At 48.9% G+C, this 17161-nt stretch overlaps 1 protein-coding gene across 1 annotated transcript; it reads right to left on the bottom strand.

The window, feature by feature from the left end:
* Positions 1-3048: 3048 nt before the first annotated feature.
* SPATA2 (spermatogenesis associated 2) lies at positions 3049-15620 on the bottom strand. The gene is made up of 4 exons (XM_053574285.1): positions 15271-15620; positions 10374-10472; positions 7370-7803; positions 3049-6419 (listed from the first exon to the last, which is right to left on the bottom strand). Exons 3-4 carry the CDS (start codon positions 7703-7705, stop codon positions 5193-5195), a joined length of 1563 nt encoding a protein of 520 aa, XP_053430260.1. The 5' UTR covers positions 7706-7803; positions 10374-10472; positions 15271-15620; the 3' UTR covers positions 3049-5192.
* Positions 15621-17161: the final 1541 nt, after the last annotated feature.

Below are 17161 nucleotides of genomic sequence, written 5' to 3' on the forward strand. Positions count from 1 at the left end.
TTTTGTTGTGGTTTAGCAGGCCCAGGCCAGGTTTGAACCCACCAGCCCCACAGCATGTGGCCAGCACCCTAACCACTAAGCTATGGGTAACCAGCCTGAGGTGGTATTTTTATTTTTTGAGATGGGGTCTTGCTATGTTGCCCAGCCTGGTTTTGAATCCTGGGCTCAAGGAAGCTCCTGAGCTCCTGCCCCATCCTCCTAAGTAGCTGGGATTACAAGTACCATCTCACTTGGCAAAAAAAGCTTTCATTTTTTATTTTTTGAGACAAAGTCTCACTATGTCACTCAGGGTAGAATGCCATGGCGTCACAGCTCACAGCAACCTGACCCTCTTGGGCTTAAGTGATTCTCTTGCCTAAGCCTCCAGGAAGCTGGGACTATAGGCGCCCGCCATAACGCCTAGCTATTTTTTGGTTGTAGTTGTTGTTTGGCAGGCCTGGACTCTGGGCTAAATTTGAACCCACTAAGCTACAGGTGCTGAGCTACAAAAAAAGCTGTTTTTTTTTTTTTTTGTAGAGACAGAGTCTCATTTTATCACCCTCGGTAGAGTGCTGTGGCGTCACAGCTCACAGTAACCTCCAGTTCCTGGGCTTAGGCAATTCTCTTGCCTCAGCCTCCCCAGTAGCTGGGACTACAGGCACCCGCCACAACACCTGGCTATTTTTTTGTTTCAGTTCAGCCGGGGCCAGGTTTGAACCCACCACTCTCGGTATATGGTGCCCTACTCACTGAGCCACAGGCCCTGCCCACAAAAAAAGCTTTTAAAGGGTGGCGCCTGTGGCTCAAGGAGTAGGGCGCCGGTCCCATATGCCAGAGGTGGCGGGTTCAAACCCAGCCCTGGCCAAAAACAAAACAAAAAAAAAGCTTTTAAAATAGACAAATGGGAAAAAATGTGGCTTAAACAAGCAACAGTTCACTTCTCACATAACAGACCTGGAGGCAGGTGGAGCAAGCAGACCACTGCTCCAGCTCTCTGGGTATCAGGCCAACCCTGTCCAGCCACTGCTCACTCCCTTCTTCATTTGGTTCCCCTCAGTCTCAGCCTCTCTACCCCCAGCCATCACAGCATTCCAGCTAGGAGGAAAGGGCAGGGTGGGAAGGGCAACCTCCCTTCTTTGAAGGACAAGTCCTAGAAGCCAGACAAAGCACCTTTCCATCCAGGGACCAGACACAAAACCATGGCTGACTACAGGAGAGGCAGAGAAATGCAGTCTTTATTCTGGGTGACCACAGATCTAATCCCAAAGGAGAAGCGGTAAATGAAGATTGGGGTATGATTCAGTGTCTATCACCAGAGTTCTCATCCCTCTGAGATTGGCATGATGGGTGCCACAGATTGGTGCTTGGCATCAGAGCTAAGGCTGTACAACTGGCAGATCTGATGAGGTTTCAATATGCTTGTCAGTTACATTTATAAATTAACCAATCTGCTCTGAAGTTGCTGCTCCCCTTTGGATGCGGGAGCAAACATCTGGCTCCCTCTACCCTCCCAGGAGAGATGTACATCTCCAGAAAGCTACTGCTCCTGACAGCCAGGGCGATGATGCCATTTCCTAAGCTGTAGCTAAATGCAGTCCTAGCCAATGCATGAAATGAAGAAACCTATTCAGGCTTTGCCCCAACAGCTAAGCTGCCTCCTGGGGGCCAGCACAGCAGAGTGGGCAGCAGGCTGGGCTCAGGCCTTGCTGGTGCTAAAAGCCAGGGCTAAACAAGTGCAGCTGCTCTTCTCCCCTCTGTGAGACTTGTGCCATGTATGAAGTATTTTGCTTTCATGTCCTATGCATTTTTAAAAATGCCTTAAATTGATTTTTAAAAGAAATCTATCCCGGGCGGCGCCTGTGGCTCAGTGAGCAGGGCGCTGGCCCCATATACCGAGGGTGGCAGGTTCAAACCCGGCCCAAACTGCAACAAAAAAATAGCTGGGCGTTGTGGCAGGCGCCTGTAGTCGCAGCTACTCGGGAGGCTGAGGCAGGAGAATGGCCTAAGCCCAGGAGTTGGAGGTTGCTGTGAGCTGTGTGACGCCACGGCACTCTACCGAGGGCGATAAAGTGAAACTCTGTCTCTACAAAAGAAAAAAGAAATCTATCCGTACTGTAAATGGTAAAGTAGCATACTTCACCTAGGCATACTACCTGGAAGGTAACTGAAACCCTGGCTAAGATCTTGACAAAGGCTCTGAGCCTGATGGCTGTTTTCTCTTTGTTAAAGACAAAGTAGCATTAAACCCACTTCCTCCTTGAGACAGTTAAATGGATGGGATTAAAAATGGAAGTAAAAGGGCGGTGCCTATGGCTCAAGGAGTAGGGCGCCGGCCCCATATACCAGAGGTGGCAGATTCAAACCTGGCCCTGGCCAAAAACTGCAAAAAAAAAAAAAAAAAAAAGGAGGGGGGGCAGGCGGGGGGATTTTTTTTTTTTTTTTAGAGACAGAGTCTTACTTTATTGCCCTCGGTAGAGTGCCATGGCATCACACAGCCCCCAGCAACCTCCAACTCCTGGGCTTAAGCAATTCTCTTGCCTCAGTCTCCCGAGTAGCTGGGACTAGAGGCATCCACCACAACGCCCAGCTATTTTTTGTTGTAGTTTGGCCAGGGCCAGGTTTGAACCTGCCACCCTCGGTATATGGGGCCAGTGCCCTACCCACTGAGCCACAGGCACCGCCCAGAATTAACTTTTTATAACATCCTTCAGTGTCATTTAACACCTCTCAGTCATGACCAATAATCGTTTCTCCTGAATACGCAGTCGCACTCCTAGGAACTCTGTGCACCTCGGTTCCTCATCTGTAAGATGGGCATCATAACAGTACCTTTCTTCTAGGATCACTGAGACTATTACATGAGGTCACGCAGGCAAAGTCTCATATATAAACTGCCTGGCTTACACTATAGCACTCAAGTGCTGCCTATTATTTCTCAAGCAAAAATTTGAATCCTGTCATTAAGGAACTAAATATGGTTGCTTGTTTCTCAACAAAAACAAAAACCAAGCAACCAAACCTCAAAGATGTTTGAAGGAGGATGAGGGACATAAAACCCCAAACACTTCATTTAACAATGGAAGACATTTTATTATTAATATTTGTAATCATCTCTCAACATTTCAACTCTTCGTAGAAATCAAATGCAAAACATCTGCATTTTTAAATTAGCATATATTTAACTATCTCAATCACAGCAACCTCATACAATAAGATAACACACCAAAGAGAATGGTTGTAGTATTTCCTATTCCAGTCTATGAACACAGTACTTCCGTGATGATAGGTACATTGGACTTTTTCCTCTTAGGATGAGTTTAGTCATTCCTGCTTTTGCTCACTGTGTAAGGTACGTGGCATCACGGTTTGTTAAAAGGGTTATTTATTGTAATACTGGAGCGATCTGGAAATGGAAAACTAGAAAACTAGAGCTCTCAGGAATGGGCCAGGCATTGCTGGTTCTGAAATGTGAAAAGAACATCAAAGATGAATGCCCCAGATAGACTAGTCTTAATAATAAAGTTGGTTGAAATTCAGCTTAACATACACATTGTAAATCTACATATGATCTACCAGATATATCAAAAAAAGAGCCATAGAAGATCTGGAAAAACCTTAAAATCATTCAACTGAGTTGGAAGAACATCAGCAAATTCACAGTGGCTTCAGGATTCAGCCAGATTTAAACTTGCTCAAGAGCCAGTATTTTTCTCCTGGAAAAACCCACTGTACGTACATGTCTTAACATGGTGTATATCACAAACATTTATGGCTAAAATATATTATTAGTTCACAAGGAAGCGGCTTTACTTTTAAACTTTTGCCCCACTCCTGCTGTGCCCCTAAAAGAAAAATCCAGGGGTTGCTAATTCACATGAGGAGTTGAATGGGCCTCCAGTTTGGAAGTGCTTAGGCTTAGCTGAGTATCTGAGGAGCCATCTGCCTCATGGGCAACGTGCTGGCTCCTGCCCAATTTTAGTGCAAAAAAAAAATCGCAAACGTTGCTGCAGATGAGTCCTGGAAACTGGTGAAGAAAAGAGGACTGAGATGGAGGGCTGGTGGGAATCCCAAAGGCTTTTCCTTCTGAAATAAGACTCAAGAAGTTCGGAGTATAAGGTTCACACTCAGCAAGTGCCAAAGGCCAGGGCAACAGATCTGAAGGGTGAGGTCCCTGAATCATCACTAGGTATCAGTCTGTAGGCATCCAGACCTCAACACCTGCTCTAACCCCGTAAGTGCACACTGGAGGTAGGCGTCTGGGTATTTATTGTAGGGAAGACAGTGGCTTTCCACCAACTCAAGGGTGGGACTTCACCTCTATTCCTCTCCTGCCCCCAACTCTCCACTCTACCTTCAGGCTGCAGGGAGTGGAGGACACAACAGGAAAGGGCATGAGGCCCTCCCTTGGAAGACTAAAGAACCCAGGGCATTTTCATAAATAGCTACATAATTAATTTTTTAACCAATTTGAAATACACAGCAAGTTGAATATTTATTTAAAAATAAATCTCAAAAATATCTATTTACAATACAGTAAGAGGAACATGTGCAAACAACAGAAAGGGGAAAAAGTGAGTCTTGCTGTGGAAAGTTCACACTGCAATGTATTGGAACCAAGTTCACAAACACCACTGGCTGAGCGAGCTGTGGTGGCAACAAGATGAAATTCAGCTAACACTCGACTTGGTTTACCTATGACACCTGGAGAGGCAGGAAAGTCAGGGCATGGGGAGTCCAGCTGGGAAGGGGGGGGCAACCAAGGGATAAACCATTGGAAGAGGCCCAGTGTGGCAGGAGGGCTCATTTCACAAGCCAACAGGCCTCCAGCTCGCCACTCCAGACAGGTGTTCGACCCGAAGGCCCCTTCCCAGTCCACGGTGGCTTCGCGGTGGGAAGAATATGTGCAGTGAGAATCCCAGAGATAACAACCTTCTTCAAAGGAAAAAACTCAACTGAACAGGGAGTGATTTGCAAAAATGAATCTGAACGGAAGTGTGACTCTCTCCCTTGTCAGACAACAAAGCAGCCATCATTTGAAATATCTTGAGTCATTAAGTGAACTCTCACGTGGATGCAGCTGGCCCACAATCCCCACCACCTACATGGTCAAGTGCAGGTCTCTGCTTCTGAGATCAATGTATTAATACTACTTCACCAGGAAACCAGAAAGGTCGGTGGTATAGCCCTTGTAGCGGGGAGATGCAAGGTCAAATCTATCTGTACACAAGATGGGAGAACTGGGTGGACTTGTAGTTCAGCTGGTTGTTGGGCATGAACTTGTGCAGCTCACTCTTTTTGCAGCAGGGGTCGTAATGGTAGGCGCTGAGGCAGGTGTCGCAGGAAACTTTTGAACACTGGGTGCAGGTGTTGGTGGCGCCTGGGCGGTTGCAGAAGCCACAGCGGGAGGTGGCTGTGGCAGAGGGCTTGGGTTTTGAGTGGAGGTGTGGCAACCGGTCAAGGCCCTGAGTCTGGCCTGAGTATTTTTCCCGCAGAGATGCCCCATGGGCCAGGCTATCATGGGCAGAGGCCTTGCTGGGGAAAGCACTGGGCTTGGAAGCTGAAGGACAGGTAAGCAGGCTGTCACAGCGCTGGCAGAGGGAGGAGCTGCAGAACAGGCCGCAGTTTTGGCACTTGGATAGAGCAGACTCTTTGGCAGGGGGTGAGCGCTTGTGGTAAACAGGGTGGGCATCATTTCTGACCAGCCACACATCTGACCTCAGAGCATCCTGCCTACGGTAGCTAGCTCTGGGTTCAGAGTCTGTGTACAGATCCACGTCATCCTGAGCAGAGTAGTACGTGCTGCGCAGCAGGGCGAGCCCATTGTTAGGGGAAGCAGGTGGAAGGTCATCTGAAGTGCCATGGGGGGAGCTAGACACGGTCAAGAGCGAGGGGGACGGGCGGATGATCTCATCCTGGAGGTCATCCCCCAAGTCTGCTGCCACGGGCTCCTTCCGAAGGCTTAGCGAGGCTTTCAGGGGAGGCTTCCTGCTCTCCCAGTAGCTGTCGTAGGCATCCACCGACCTCGAGGGCTTGGTCACACGGGGCTTGTAGTAGTCCTTGGCTGCCCGCTCACTAGCTGACTTCTGGAGTGCAACACGGGACATTGATGCTGTCAGGTGCTCCCTGCCCTCGGCCCGCCTTCGCAGTGCGTCTGAGCAGCCGCGCACGTCCTCTGTGCTGCTCTTGCGCTCGCTCACGATGTCCAGCTCTGAGTACCCCTTGTCCTTCACTTGTGAGTGGATTTCTAGCATCTGCTCACACTCAACTTTGGCCAAAAAAAGCTCAAAGGAAACCATCTTCACCTGGACAGTCTCCACCAGCTCTTTGAGCTTATACGCAGTTCCCAACTCAGGCACGTAGCCCATATAATTCAGGATGGCTCGGATGTCCTCTTCCAGTAATGTTGACTTGACATAATAAACAAAAGGGCCAGTGTAGGTCTAGGAGAAGGGAGGGAGTAAAAGAAAAGGTGGGATTTTCTCTTGGAGACCCGCACCAGAGACTGTTCAAAGCAAAGGGCATCCGAGCCTGAAATGGAGCATGCAGGGGGAGGAAAGGGAAAGGAAGGATCTTAGGAGCTTCTCATTGCAGAAGGCGGAAGCTTATGCTGACCACAAACTGAATAAGGTGCCAGAGAATTATCCATTCGCTCCTTTCTTAAACGTAGGGAACAAAACTACTTCTATGTGGGGTGCAAAGGCTCTGCTATATGTGAAGAGGAAGCCAGGGCAAAGAGAGATGAATAAAGGGCTCAGATTATGAGCAGTAAAAATATTCCTTTCAGGGACTCCTATGAAGGGCTGAATATGTCTGACTTAAGAGCCTAACTTGGGAGAAACTCTCCTGTGCATCCCTGCCATAGGATGATTCAGAATCCACTCTGCTCCTCCTGTCTGCTGTTACCACTTAGTCCAAACCACCTCTCAGCTGGCTTGAACATCTGAGAAGCCTCCTGATTGCTATCCCAAACCCACTCAAGCTCTTCTACAGTCCACAAGTATTTGTCATACAACAGCCAGAAAGATCCTTTTCAAATGTAAACCCCGGCACCACCTTCACCCTAGCCCACTTAGGACAAATGCAGGTCCTTTGCCATGGGCTATGGGGCCCTGCACAACCTGGCCCCTGCCTTCCCAACCCTCTGGTTTAAGATGTAGCATCCAGGGGCAGGGACTCAGTTCAGGGATAACGCTGGAGAGACAAGCAAGGTGGGAAACCATGGGGGTTACTCTGCTTGTTGTCCCAAAGGCAGTGGGGAACCTGGAAGGTCTAAGAGCAGAGGAGGGATGTGACTGGACTAGCTCAAGCCCTCTCAGCATCAACTGGAAACAACAAGAAGGGAGAAGGAAGACTAGTATGGAGGCTACTACCTGCACTACCTCCACCTCACCTTGATGCTCCTGAATTCCTTCTTCCACGGGTAGAGGAAGAGGTTGATGCCCACAGTTTCCAGTGTGCTGAAAGCACAGTGCAGAGCCTGCAGGCTGGAGGAGCGCAGCGAGCGCAGGGAGCTCTCCACCACCTCATAGAACTGGATCAGCCGGAATCGATAAAAAGGATCCACCTTGTGCAGGCTGAGCAAGGTCGAGGCTGCCACCCGCAGGTATTCATCACTGCTAGGTCGCTGCTTGCTGGGGGTGGGATCCACTTTGCCCTCATGGAACTGCACATACTTCCGAAATAAGTCATCCTTATATTTTGCATCCATTGAACTGGGCTTCCCCATCCAATCAAGGGGGCAACCTTATCTCCTCCATGGCTCCTGGTTTAGAGATGGAGACATCGCTAAAAGTACTAACATGTTACCTGCACCAACGGAGTGCTCTAGAAGGAAAGGAAAAAGAAGCACATCATTCCTCAAAATGGTCCATACACCACCAGCTTCTGACCACTGAGGCAGAACTGGCCCTTCGCTACACACTGGGCACTAGCAGTCCTGGATCTCTTTCTACTCACTCATAACACATTTGTAGAACATATTCTTTTTTTTTTTTTTTTGTAGAGACAGAGTCTCACTTTATGGCCTTCAGTAGAGTGCCGTGGCCTCACACAGCTCACAGCAACCTTCAACTCCTGGGCTTAAGCAATTCTCCTGCCTCAGCCTCCCAAGTAGCTGGGACCACAGGCGCCCGCCACAACGCCCGGCTATTTTTTGGTTGCAGTTTGGCCAGGGCCAGGTTTGAACCCGCCACCCTCAGTATATGGGGCCGGAGCCTTACCGACTGAGCCACAGGTACTGCCCTGTAGAACATATTCTATGTTCAAGGTTATAGTAGAAACAAGATACGGTCCTTGACTTTGTTGAGCTCACAACTGAAAAGTATGATTAAGGCTCGGCGCCTGTGGCTCAAGTGGCTAAGGCGCCAGCTACATACACCTGAGCTGGCAGGTTCGAATCCAGCCTGGGCCCAACAAACAACGACAACTACAACCAAAAAATAGCCGGGCATTGTGGCGGGCACCTGTTGTCCCAGCACTTGGGAGGCAGAGGCAGGAGAATCACTTGAGCCCCAGAGTTAGAGGTTGCTATGAGCTGTGATGCCATGGCACTCTACCCAGGGCAAGCGCTTGAGGCTCTGTCTCAAAAAAGAAAAAGAAAAAAAAAAACAAGGAAAGAAAAGTGTGATTAATCCTTTTTTTTTTTTTTTTTTAGAGTCAGAGTCTCACTTTATTGCCCTCCACAGAATGCCATGGCACCACAGCTCACAACAACTTCCAACTCCTGGGCTTAGGCAATTCTCTTGCCTCAGCCTCCCGAGTAGCTGGGACTACAGGCGCCCGTCACAACACCCAGCTATTTCTTTGTTACAGTTTGGCCGGGGCCAGGTTCGAACCCGCCACCCTTGGTATATGGGGCTGGCGCTCTACCACTGAGCCATAGGCGCCACCCATGATTAATAACTTTAAAGAAAAAGTTCATTATGAATATAATTGGGGCACCTGTCCTGGTTTTGTGGGGAGAAGGGAGAGTTTAGCAAAGTCGCCCTCCCCCAAGATAGTAACAGTTAGACCTGAAGGATGGGAGGTTTGCCAGGCCAAGAGATAGGAGAAGAGTAACTATAAAGGCAGGTCCTAAGCTAACCTCAGACAGGCCAAGTGCTTCCATCATCTGCATTACCTCATTTAAACTTCTCAAACAACCCTAGGAGAGAAGTATTACAATTGTTCCTGATGTACCCATGTGAAAAGTGAGACACAGAGACATCAGAAACTGCCCAAGGCTACAGAACTCTGAAGAGGCAGAGCTGAGTTCCCAGCACAGGCAATCAGGCTCCAAAGTCTATGCCTTAGACAGCATCACACCTGCTGTCTAAGGCAGGAAGCCTAGCAGTGAGGGCAGGGGCAGGCTGCCCCTCCCCCAAGGCCTCTGAGAGCACATTTAGAATTTTGTATTCAGGCAGAGCTTGGTGTCTCATGCCTGTAATCCTAGCACTCTGGGAGGCCAAGGCAGGTAGACAGTTTGAGGTCCATGAGTTCAAGACCAGCCCGAGCAAAAGCGAAACCCTGTCTCTATTAAAACAGAAAAACTGGGCTCGGCTCCTGTGGCTCAAGCGGCTAAGGTGCCAGCCCCATACACCTGAGCTGGCGGGTTCAAATCCAGCCTGGGGGGTGGCACCTGTGGCTCAAAGGAGTAGAGCGCAGGCCCCATATGCTGGAGGTGGTGGGTTCAAACCCGGCCCCAGCCAAAAAACTGCAAAAAAAAATAAATAAATACAAATCCAGCCTGGGCCCACCAAATAACAATGACAGCTGCAACCAAAATATAGCTGGGCATTGTGGCGGGCGCCTATAGTCCAGGTGGAGGCAGGAGAATGGCTTGAGCCCAGGAGTTGGAGGTTGCTGTGAGCTGTGATGCCATGGGACTCTACCCAGGGCGACAGCTTGAAGCTCTGTCTCAAAAAAAAAAAAAAAAAAAAAAAAAACACAGAAAAACTGAGGCAAGAGGATCATTTGAGGCGGCTCCCATACCTCAGTGGGTAGGGCGCCAGCCACATACACCGAGGCAGGCAGGTTTGAACCCAGCCCAGGCATGCTAAACAATGACAATTGCAACCCCAAAAACAGCCGGGCATTGTGCTGGGCGCCTGTAGTCCCAGCTACTTGGGAGGCTGAGGCAAGAGAATTGCTTAAGCCCAAGAGTTTGAGCTTGCTATGAGCTATGACACCACAGCACTCTACTGAGGGCAACATAATAAGACTCTATCTTGAAAAAAAAAAATAGGATCACTTGAGCCTAAGAGTTGGAGGTTGCTCTGAGCTATGATGCCACAGCATTCTACCCAGGGTGACAGCATGAGATTCTGTCTCAAAAAAAAAAAAAATTTTGTATTCAAAGAGCTACATGAAGCCATGAAGAGTTTAAAATAAGGAGAGGATGACACAATCATACTTACAATTTAAAAAAGAGACCACACTGGCTGCTGTTCCCTGGGAGTGTTTCCGTCTGCTTTTGATGGCCAGCACTCCCCTTTACCAGAAGAAGTTCTTACAGCCTGTTGGGAAAGGATAGAATGTTCTGAGCTGGGACACGTAGGATCTATACAATCTTGTCATCAGCTTAGCTACTTGTTAGAACATGTACAGATCCAGGAATATTCTTGTTTCCACAATGCTGAGAGCAAATCTGAATTCATCAAGGGACATTCCCAAGGCAGGCCATGAGTGCAGGGTCCAAAGCCAGGCTGCCTAAGTGTGAAGCCCAGGTCCACTTTTCCAGGTTACTTGGGCAAATTACCTGAGCTCTCAAGGTGTCAGTTTTCTCATCTTTAAAAAGAGAGTTAATAATAGTGCCTGTAGCCCAGAGTTGATGTGGGAATTATATGCAGTCAGGATATAAAGCTGGCCCATGACAGCCATTCCTGATGTCAGAATTACTGTACCCTGGAGATGCCACACCTCAGTAAGATCAAGGGAGGCACATATCTCCGACTGGGTCATGAATGTGCATTTTCACATTCTCCATCTTGTTGTCCCTGCGCAGAAATCTCCCTGGGTGAGGGATCATGATCGGTAAGTGCCTCAGGAGTGCCTGGGACAGAGTTGTGTTTCTTGAATGTCTGCTGACTGGCTGTGGGAGGTGGCAAGGGGCCGAGAACGACTGCAGTGGGACTGGGACTGACCTGTGGAGGCCGCTGCAGATCTGTGCTCAGCTCAGGAGGGCTTAAAGGCCTACGAGCCTGGCAACTGTCTCAAGGAGCCACTTGTCTGGGTTCTGCAGTTTGGGGGAGACTCCTGGTGTCTCCCACCCACAGCCCAGCCAAAGATTCCCAATGCTGCAGGGGCAAATAAGCCACAGGAGCACAGGAGGCAAACACAAATCCACTTAGGAGAAAATTCAACCTCCTGCCCAAGGCCAACATCGTTACACCCCTGCTACCTCTCACAGCAGTCTTCCTTCTGAGCTTCACCCACATGGACCTTTCTGTCTATTCCTCAGACGTGTCAAGCTCATCTTAGGACCTCTGCACAGCACATGCTGTTCCTTTTGCATATTCTTCAATCTTTTTTTTTTTTTTTTTTTGTGGTTTTTGGCCGGGGCTGGGTTTGAACCCGCCACCTCCAGCATATGGGACCGGCGCCCTACTCCTTGAGCCACAGGCGCCACCCCCTTTTGCATATTCTTGCTCTGATTCTCCCTGTAGCTGGCTCACTATCATTATTCAGGCCTCAGCTGAAATGTCACCGCTCAGAGGTTCTCACTGACAACCCCATCTCAGGGAACTTGCACCTTCCTAGTCCCTCCTTGTCACTTTATCCACAATGTGAAATTATCAACTTTATTCACTTACTAGCTTCCTCTGTCTCCCCACATTACCTAGTAAGCCCCACAAAGGCAAGGACCGTGTCTATTTTGTTAGTATGATACCTAACACAGCCTGCCACACAGGAGATGTTTGATGAAGTAGGTGAAATGAATAATACAAAGAATGTGAGTACTGACCCAAATCTGGTCTCTGACACGAAACCTGCATCTCTTTTGACACTCCATGATTCCCACATCCAACAAGTATTTATGCAGGACCCACTTTCTGCTAGGTCTTGGGCCAGGAACAGTGGTTGGGTGCACATCCTGCCCTCAATTCTAGTAAGAACGACTAATTACCTAGTATCATGGTATGTATGTTCTCTTAAAAACAGAAATGTATCGCAACCCAAGAGAAGATAATCATCACTGTTCTTGCTAATAAATGCCACATGCATTTGCCCTTTTTTATTTTGGAAACAAAGTCTCACTTTGTAGTCCAAGCTAGACTGCAATGGCATCATCATAGCTCACTGTAACCACAAATTCCTGGACTCAAAATTATCCGCCTGCTTCAACCTCCCAAGCAGCTGGGACTATAGGTACATGCCACCACATCCAGCTAATTTTCCCATTTCTTATAGAGATGGGGGTCTCCCTATGTTGCTCAGGCTGTTCTTGAAGTCCTGACCTCAAATGATCCCCCTGCCTCTGCTTCCCAAAGTGCTGTTATTACAGGTATGAGACACTATACCTGGCCCATTTGCCATTGTGATAAAATTTCCTTTTTCCTCTGCTTTTTGGTCCATCTGAGAACCATTCAAACAAAGGAATATCAAACCTCCTAAATACTACTATGATTTTTCTCTAAGATGTCAGCCTTCAGCTCAAAGAGACCGATTTTTTACAAAGTCAGCCACCCTCAAGCTCAGCCCCCTCAGTGTCTGTTGCTTTGTAACTGCACCACAGTCCACACCCTTGTTTGTTTGTTGCTGGCAAACAATAAACAAGAAAAAAAGATCCAGGGCACAGTTGGTGTTCAAAATCCTAAAAATTAAAGTGGGAAGCTCAGGTAAGAAGAATCATGAACCAACTTGGGTAAGTGAAGGAAAAGGAGAAAGAAAGTAAATGCTAAAAAATAACTAAGGAAAGAGAAAGAAACTTACAATTACTGAGGTCCTTCTACTATGTGCTAAGCATTAGGCTTTCCACTTTAACTGCATCATTCCATTTAATCCTCACATCAACTCTAAGAGAAAACCAAGGCTTGGACATTAAACTCTCTGCCCAACAGAGCTTGAAAGGATCGGAGCTGAAATGTGAACTCTGGCTGGCAGGCCCTGAGGCCTAGGCTTTCTCCACTTTATCTCACTCATTTATTGCCATGATTAGTGCCATTTACCAATGATTAGTATATAGAAGCCCCCTGCTAACTCCTCTATGAAAATCAATTAAATCCACAAGGTGATCCTAAGGTTAAAGAGTAAACTGAGGGTAAGAGACCAACTCACTTGCCCTAGGGCTAAGAAGAAGTGGATCTGAAATCTGAACCTAGGTCTGATGCCAAAACGCTGATTCTCAAGCAAAGCCATCCTACTGCATCTGCTGGACAGCTCTCTTTGAAAGTATTTGGCTAAGTTAGAATGTCCCATCACAGGATGAGCAGAGTCGAGTTCTAAAAATTCCCATAGTAGCAAAATTCCCATCTTCCCACGCAGAATGGGGCTAGGGGAGCTACAAATCTCTCTATGATGTAAGCTAGGGCCAAGCAAACAGGCTAGCCAGATTGGCCAGTGGTGAAGCAGCTGACATCATCCCTGCTGAATACATTTTGTGGAGAATAGGAGAATACAAGCTGCCTTGTAGCCGGTCATAGACGATGTCTTTTCAGAGCACAGAACCAGCAATTTATTCCCAACACTCTGCAAGAACAACAAAAAACATGCTCTCTGCAAAAACAGCATGGTTACAGGAGACCAAGACAGCCCAGCAACAGAAGCTGCAACAAAAAAAAAAGCCAGGCACCTGTAGTCCCAGCTACTCGGGAGACTAAGGCAAGAGAATCACCTAAGCCCAAGAGTTGGAGGTTGCTGTGACCTGTGATGCCATGGCACTCTATCACGGGGGACAAAGTGAGACTCTGTCTCTAAAAAACAAACAACAACAACAAAAAAGCCAAGCTGAGCCAGTCTGGTGGAAAAAATGGCACTGTGAATATCCCAAACATAGAGGCAGGTGTGTGCCCTGAGCCAGTGCCCTGATCAGCAACTCCTGTACCCATAATCTGGGCCTCCTTTGAAAAGCAGCTCAATGAAGAGACAGATATTGGATAGTCAGGAAGGCAGTGGCTTTTTTAATAATTTTTTTTTTAATACCTAAAAGGAAAGCTGCATCTGTTTAAAGTCCCACTGAATGCAATTGAAAAATGATTCTGGATAGCAAAGCATTATCTTGGCTTTACCTCAGCTGGCCCATTCAGGCAGAAACGGTCCCCAAGCAGCACTTGAAGGCGCCCCTTTCCCTGCACAGGCAGAAGCTATTTTGGTCCCAACATTGTCCCTGTCCACAGGTTTACACATCCCAGGTCTAGCTTCAGCTGGTTCTGTATTCCCTCAGCCTCCAAACAGGAGAAAAGAAAGCAGTTCAACCTCCTCCATCTCCCCACCTACTCCTATGCACTCATTCCAAGCAGGAGGCTCCTGAGACACATCCAAAACACCTTCCACTGGCTGTGAAACACCATAAGGTCCCCACACCCCTACTAGATTCTAGAGAAATTCACGCTGAGGCCTTCCAAACTTCTGAAAATAACCTCAGCGGTGCTGAAAACGACTTCCCTAGTGGCAGCTGCCTCTGAGAGGCTCTGAAGAAAGCTGTTTCCTCTCCCTGCAGGGGACAGAAGCTGGTGGCTGCTATTCCCAGCTCGGTAATTCCTACAGCCTCTGAGGGCTACATCAGTTGTGAAAAACAAGCCAGTCTCCAACTCGGTCTCTCCCCACAGGGTGAAGGAAGTAACGGGAGCGTACAGGACGCCTACCGTACCCCAGACACCGTGCTTCACCTACCTGCATTATTATTAGCTCATTCCATCCCTACTCCGGCCTTTAGCAAGCAGGTTCCCTCCCACTTAAACGAATGAAGCAACTGAGGCTCCAAAGATGAAGTGACTTAACCAAGGTCACACACAGTGAGTACAAACAGGTCTGCCACCAGAGCCTGAGCCGGGAACCACCGCACGGTAAGTGCCTCACGGAGGAATCGGGGCATCCTCCCGCTTGGCTAGTCGCCGAAGGGGCGGGTGTTCCTTCAGGGCTGCCCTGAGCCATCCCTGGGCTGATCCCCGGAGCCTACACGGTAGCCCGCGAGGGAATGGGGAGCCTGAGAACAGCCTGGAGGATCCGGGGCCTCGAAAAAGCCGGCCTCGCCGTCGCCCTGCCGAACTCGAGCGGACCCCACCCCCGGGCCCACGGAGCCCGGCCGTGTCGGGTGCCCCCTCCGCCTGAGGAAGCCCCGAAGACAGTTTCCGCCCGCGACCGCCCCTCACTCACCCTGAAATGCTGCCGAGGACGTCCTGGCCGGAGGAAGCAAGCAGGGAGCACGGCCGCCGCCGGAGCCGGGCCCGCCTGGGCTCTAGTCGCTCCGGCCGGCTGCGGAGAACCGCGGCCAGAACCCGGGGGCCAACAGCGACCCGGAAACACTCGGCCCGGAAGTGCTAGCCTCTGAGGCGGGCCCAAAGGAAGGCTGGACAGCGGCTGCGCGCTGGGGCCGAGAAACGGTCGATGCCCGCGGCCAGCGGAGACAGAGGAAAAGGCGGGAAGCGAAGGAGCGAACAGAGAAGCCGCAGGACCCCAATTTGGATCCCAAAGACTGGTGCTGTGCCTGAGGCTGGGACCCGGAAATAAACTGGCAGGAAGTGACGCGTGTCACCGGCCTCAGGTTGATGGCTGGCCGGGTTGTCATGGAAACCGGTCCGGAGCCGGGAGCTCGGACCTGTGAGCGTTTCCTGGGCGAATCTTAGCCTTCACCTACCGGTCTTGCCCTTTATGAAAAAGATCTACAATTCGCTGTGTATATGGGTTAAAAAAATGAAGATCTCGAAGAATTTGCTTTAAAAATAAAAAGTTGGGCGGTGCCTGTGGCTCAGCGGGTAGGGCGCCGGTCCCATATGCCGGAGGTGGCGGGTTCAAACCCAGCCCCGGCCAAAAAAAAAAAAAAATAAAAAAAATAAAAAAATAAAAATAAAAAGTTTAGGCTCGGCGCCTGTGGCTCAAGTGGCTAAGGCGCCAGCCACATACACCTAAGCTGGCGGGTTCGAATCCAGCCCGGGGACCCGCCAAACAACAATGACGGCTGCAACCAAAAAATAGTCGGGCGTTGTGGCGGGCGCCTGTAATCCCAGCTACTTGGGAGGCGAAGACAGGAGACTCGCTTGAGCCCAGGATTTGGAGGTAGCTGTGAGTTGTGATGCTACAGCACTCTACCCAGGGCAACAGCTTGAGGCTCTGTCTCAAAAAATAAATAAATAAATAAATAAAAAGATTATCCACAAGCAGCGCTCCCGACTGTGCCCAAGTCGACGGTTGAATCCCTCTCTAGATCCCATTTTACCGATGAAAATACCGAAGTTCAAAAGAGCAAGTGAGATACCAAAATCACGAGACTGAAATCCAGCTGTCAGAGGGTTGTGATTAAGAGCGCGAGTCTCAGCTCGGCGCCCATAACATAGTGGTTACGGCACCGGCCACATGCACCGAGGCTTGCGGGTTCGAATCCGGCTGGGAGCAGCTAAACAACAATGATAACTGCAACAACAACAAAAATAACCCGGCCTTGTGGCAGGCACCTGTAGTCCCAGCTACTTGGGAGGCTGAGGCAAGAGAATAGCTTAAACCCAAGAGTTGGAGGTTGCTGTGAATTGTGAAGCAACGGCACTCTACTGAGGGCAACATAGTGAGACTCTGTCTCAAAAATAGATAAATAAAAATAAAATCAAGATGAGTAAGGTTCTGCAATGTTGCTCTTACTTAAAAAAAAAAAAAAAAACTCTCAAGTCTCGGTTTTGGTTTTGCCGTGTGACCAAGAGCAATTTACTTAACCTCTCAGCCTCAGCTTTCTCACCTGTAAAACGGAATAATCATAGTACCTGTCCCGTGAGATTATTGTGATAATTGAGTTAACATATGGAAACAACTTATTACAAGTAATTGGCACATACATTTTGTTTTGACCGCCAGGCTCAACTTGAACCTGAGTGTGACTGAGCAGCTGGCTGGCTAAGCCTGGTGGGATTTCCAGTCTGGCCAAAGGGGCAGTCACACATCATGAATGTTTTTAAAATCTGGTAAGTACCTCTGGCTTCCGGTAGGTAATTTGAGGGCAGGGAGTACCTCTCTTACCTAAATGGAAGCTGAAGATGGGGAAGGCAAACCTCCTTGTTTG

This window comes from Nycticebus coucang, chromosome 21 (assembly GCF_027406575.1).
Source record: "Nycticebus coucang isolate mNycCou1 chromosome 21, mNycCou1.pri, whole genome shotgun sequence".
Taxonomy (NCBI): domain Eukaryota; kingdom Metazoa; phylum Chordata; class Mammalia; order Primates; family Lorisidae; genus Nycticebus; species Nycticebus coucang.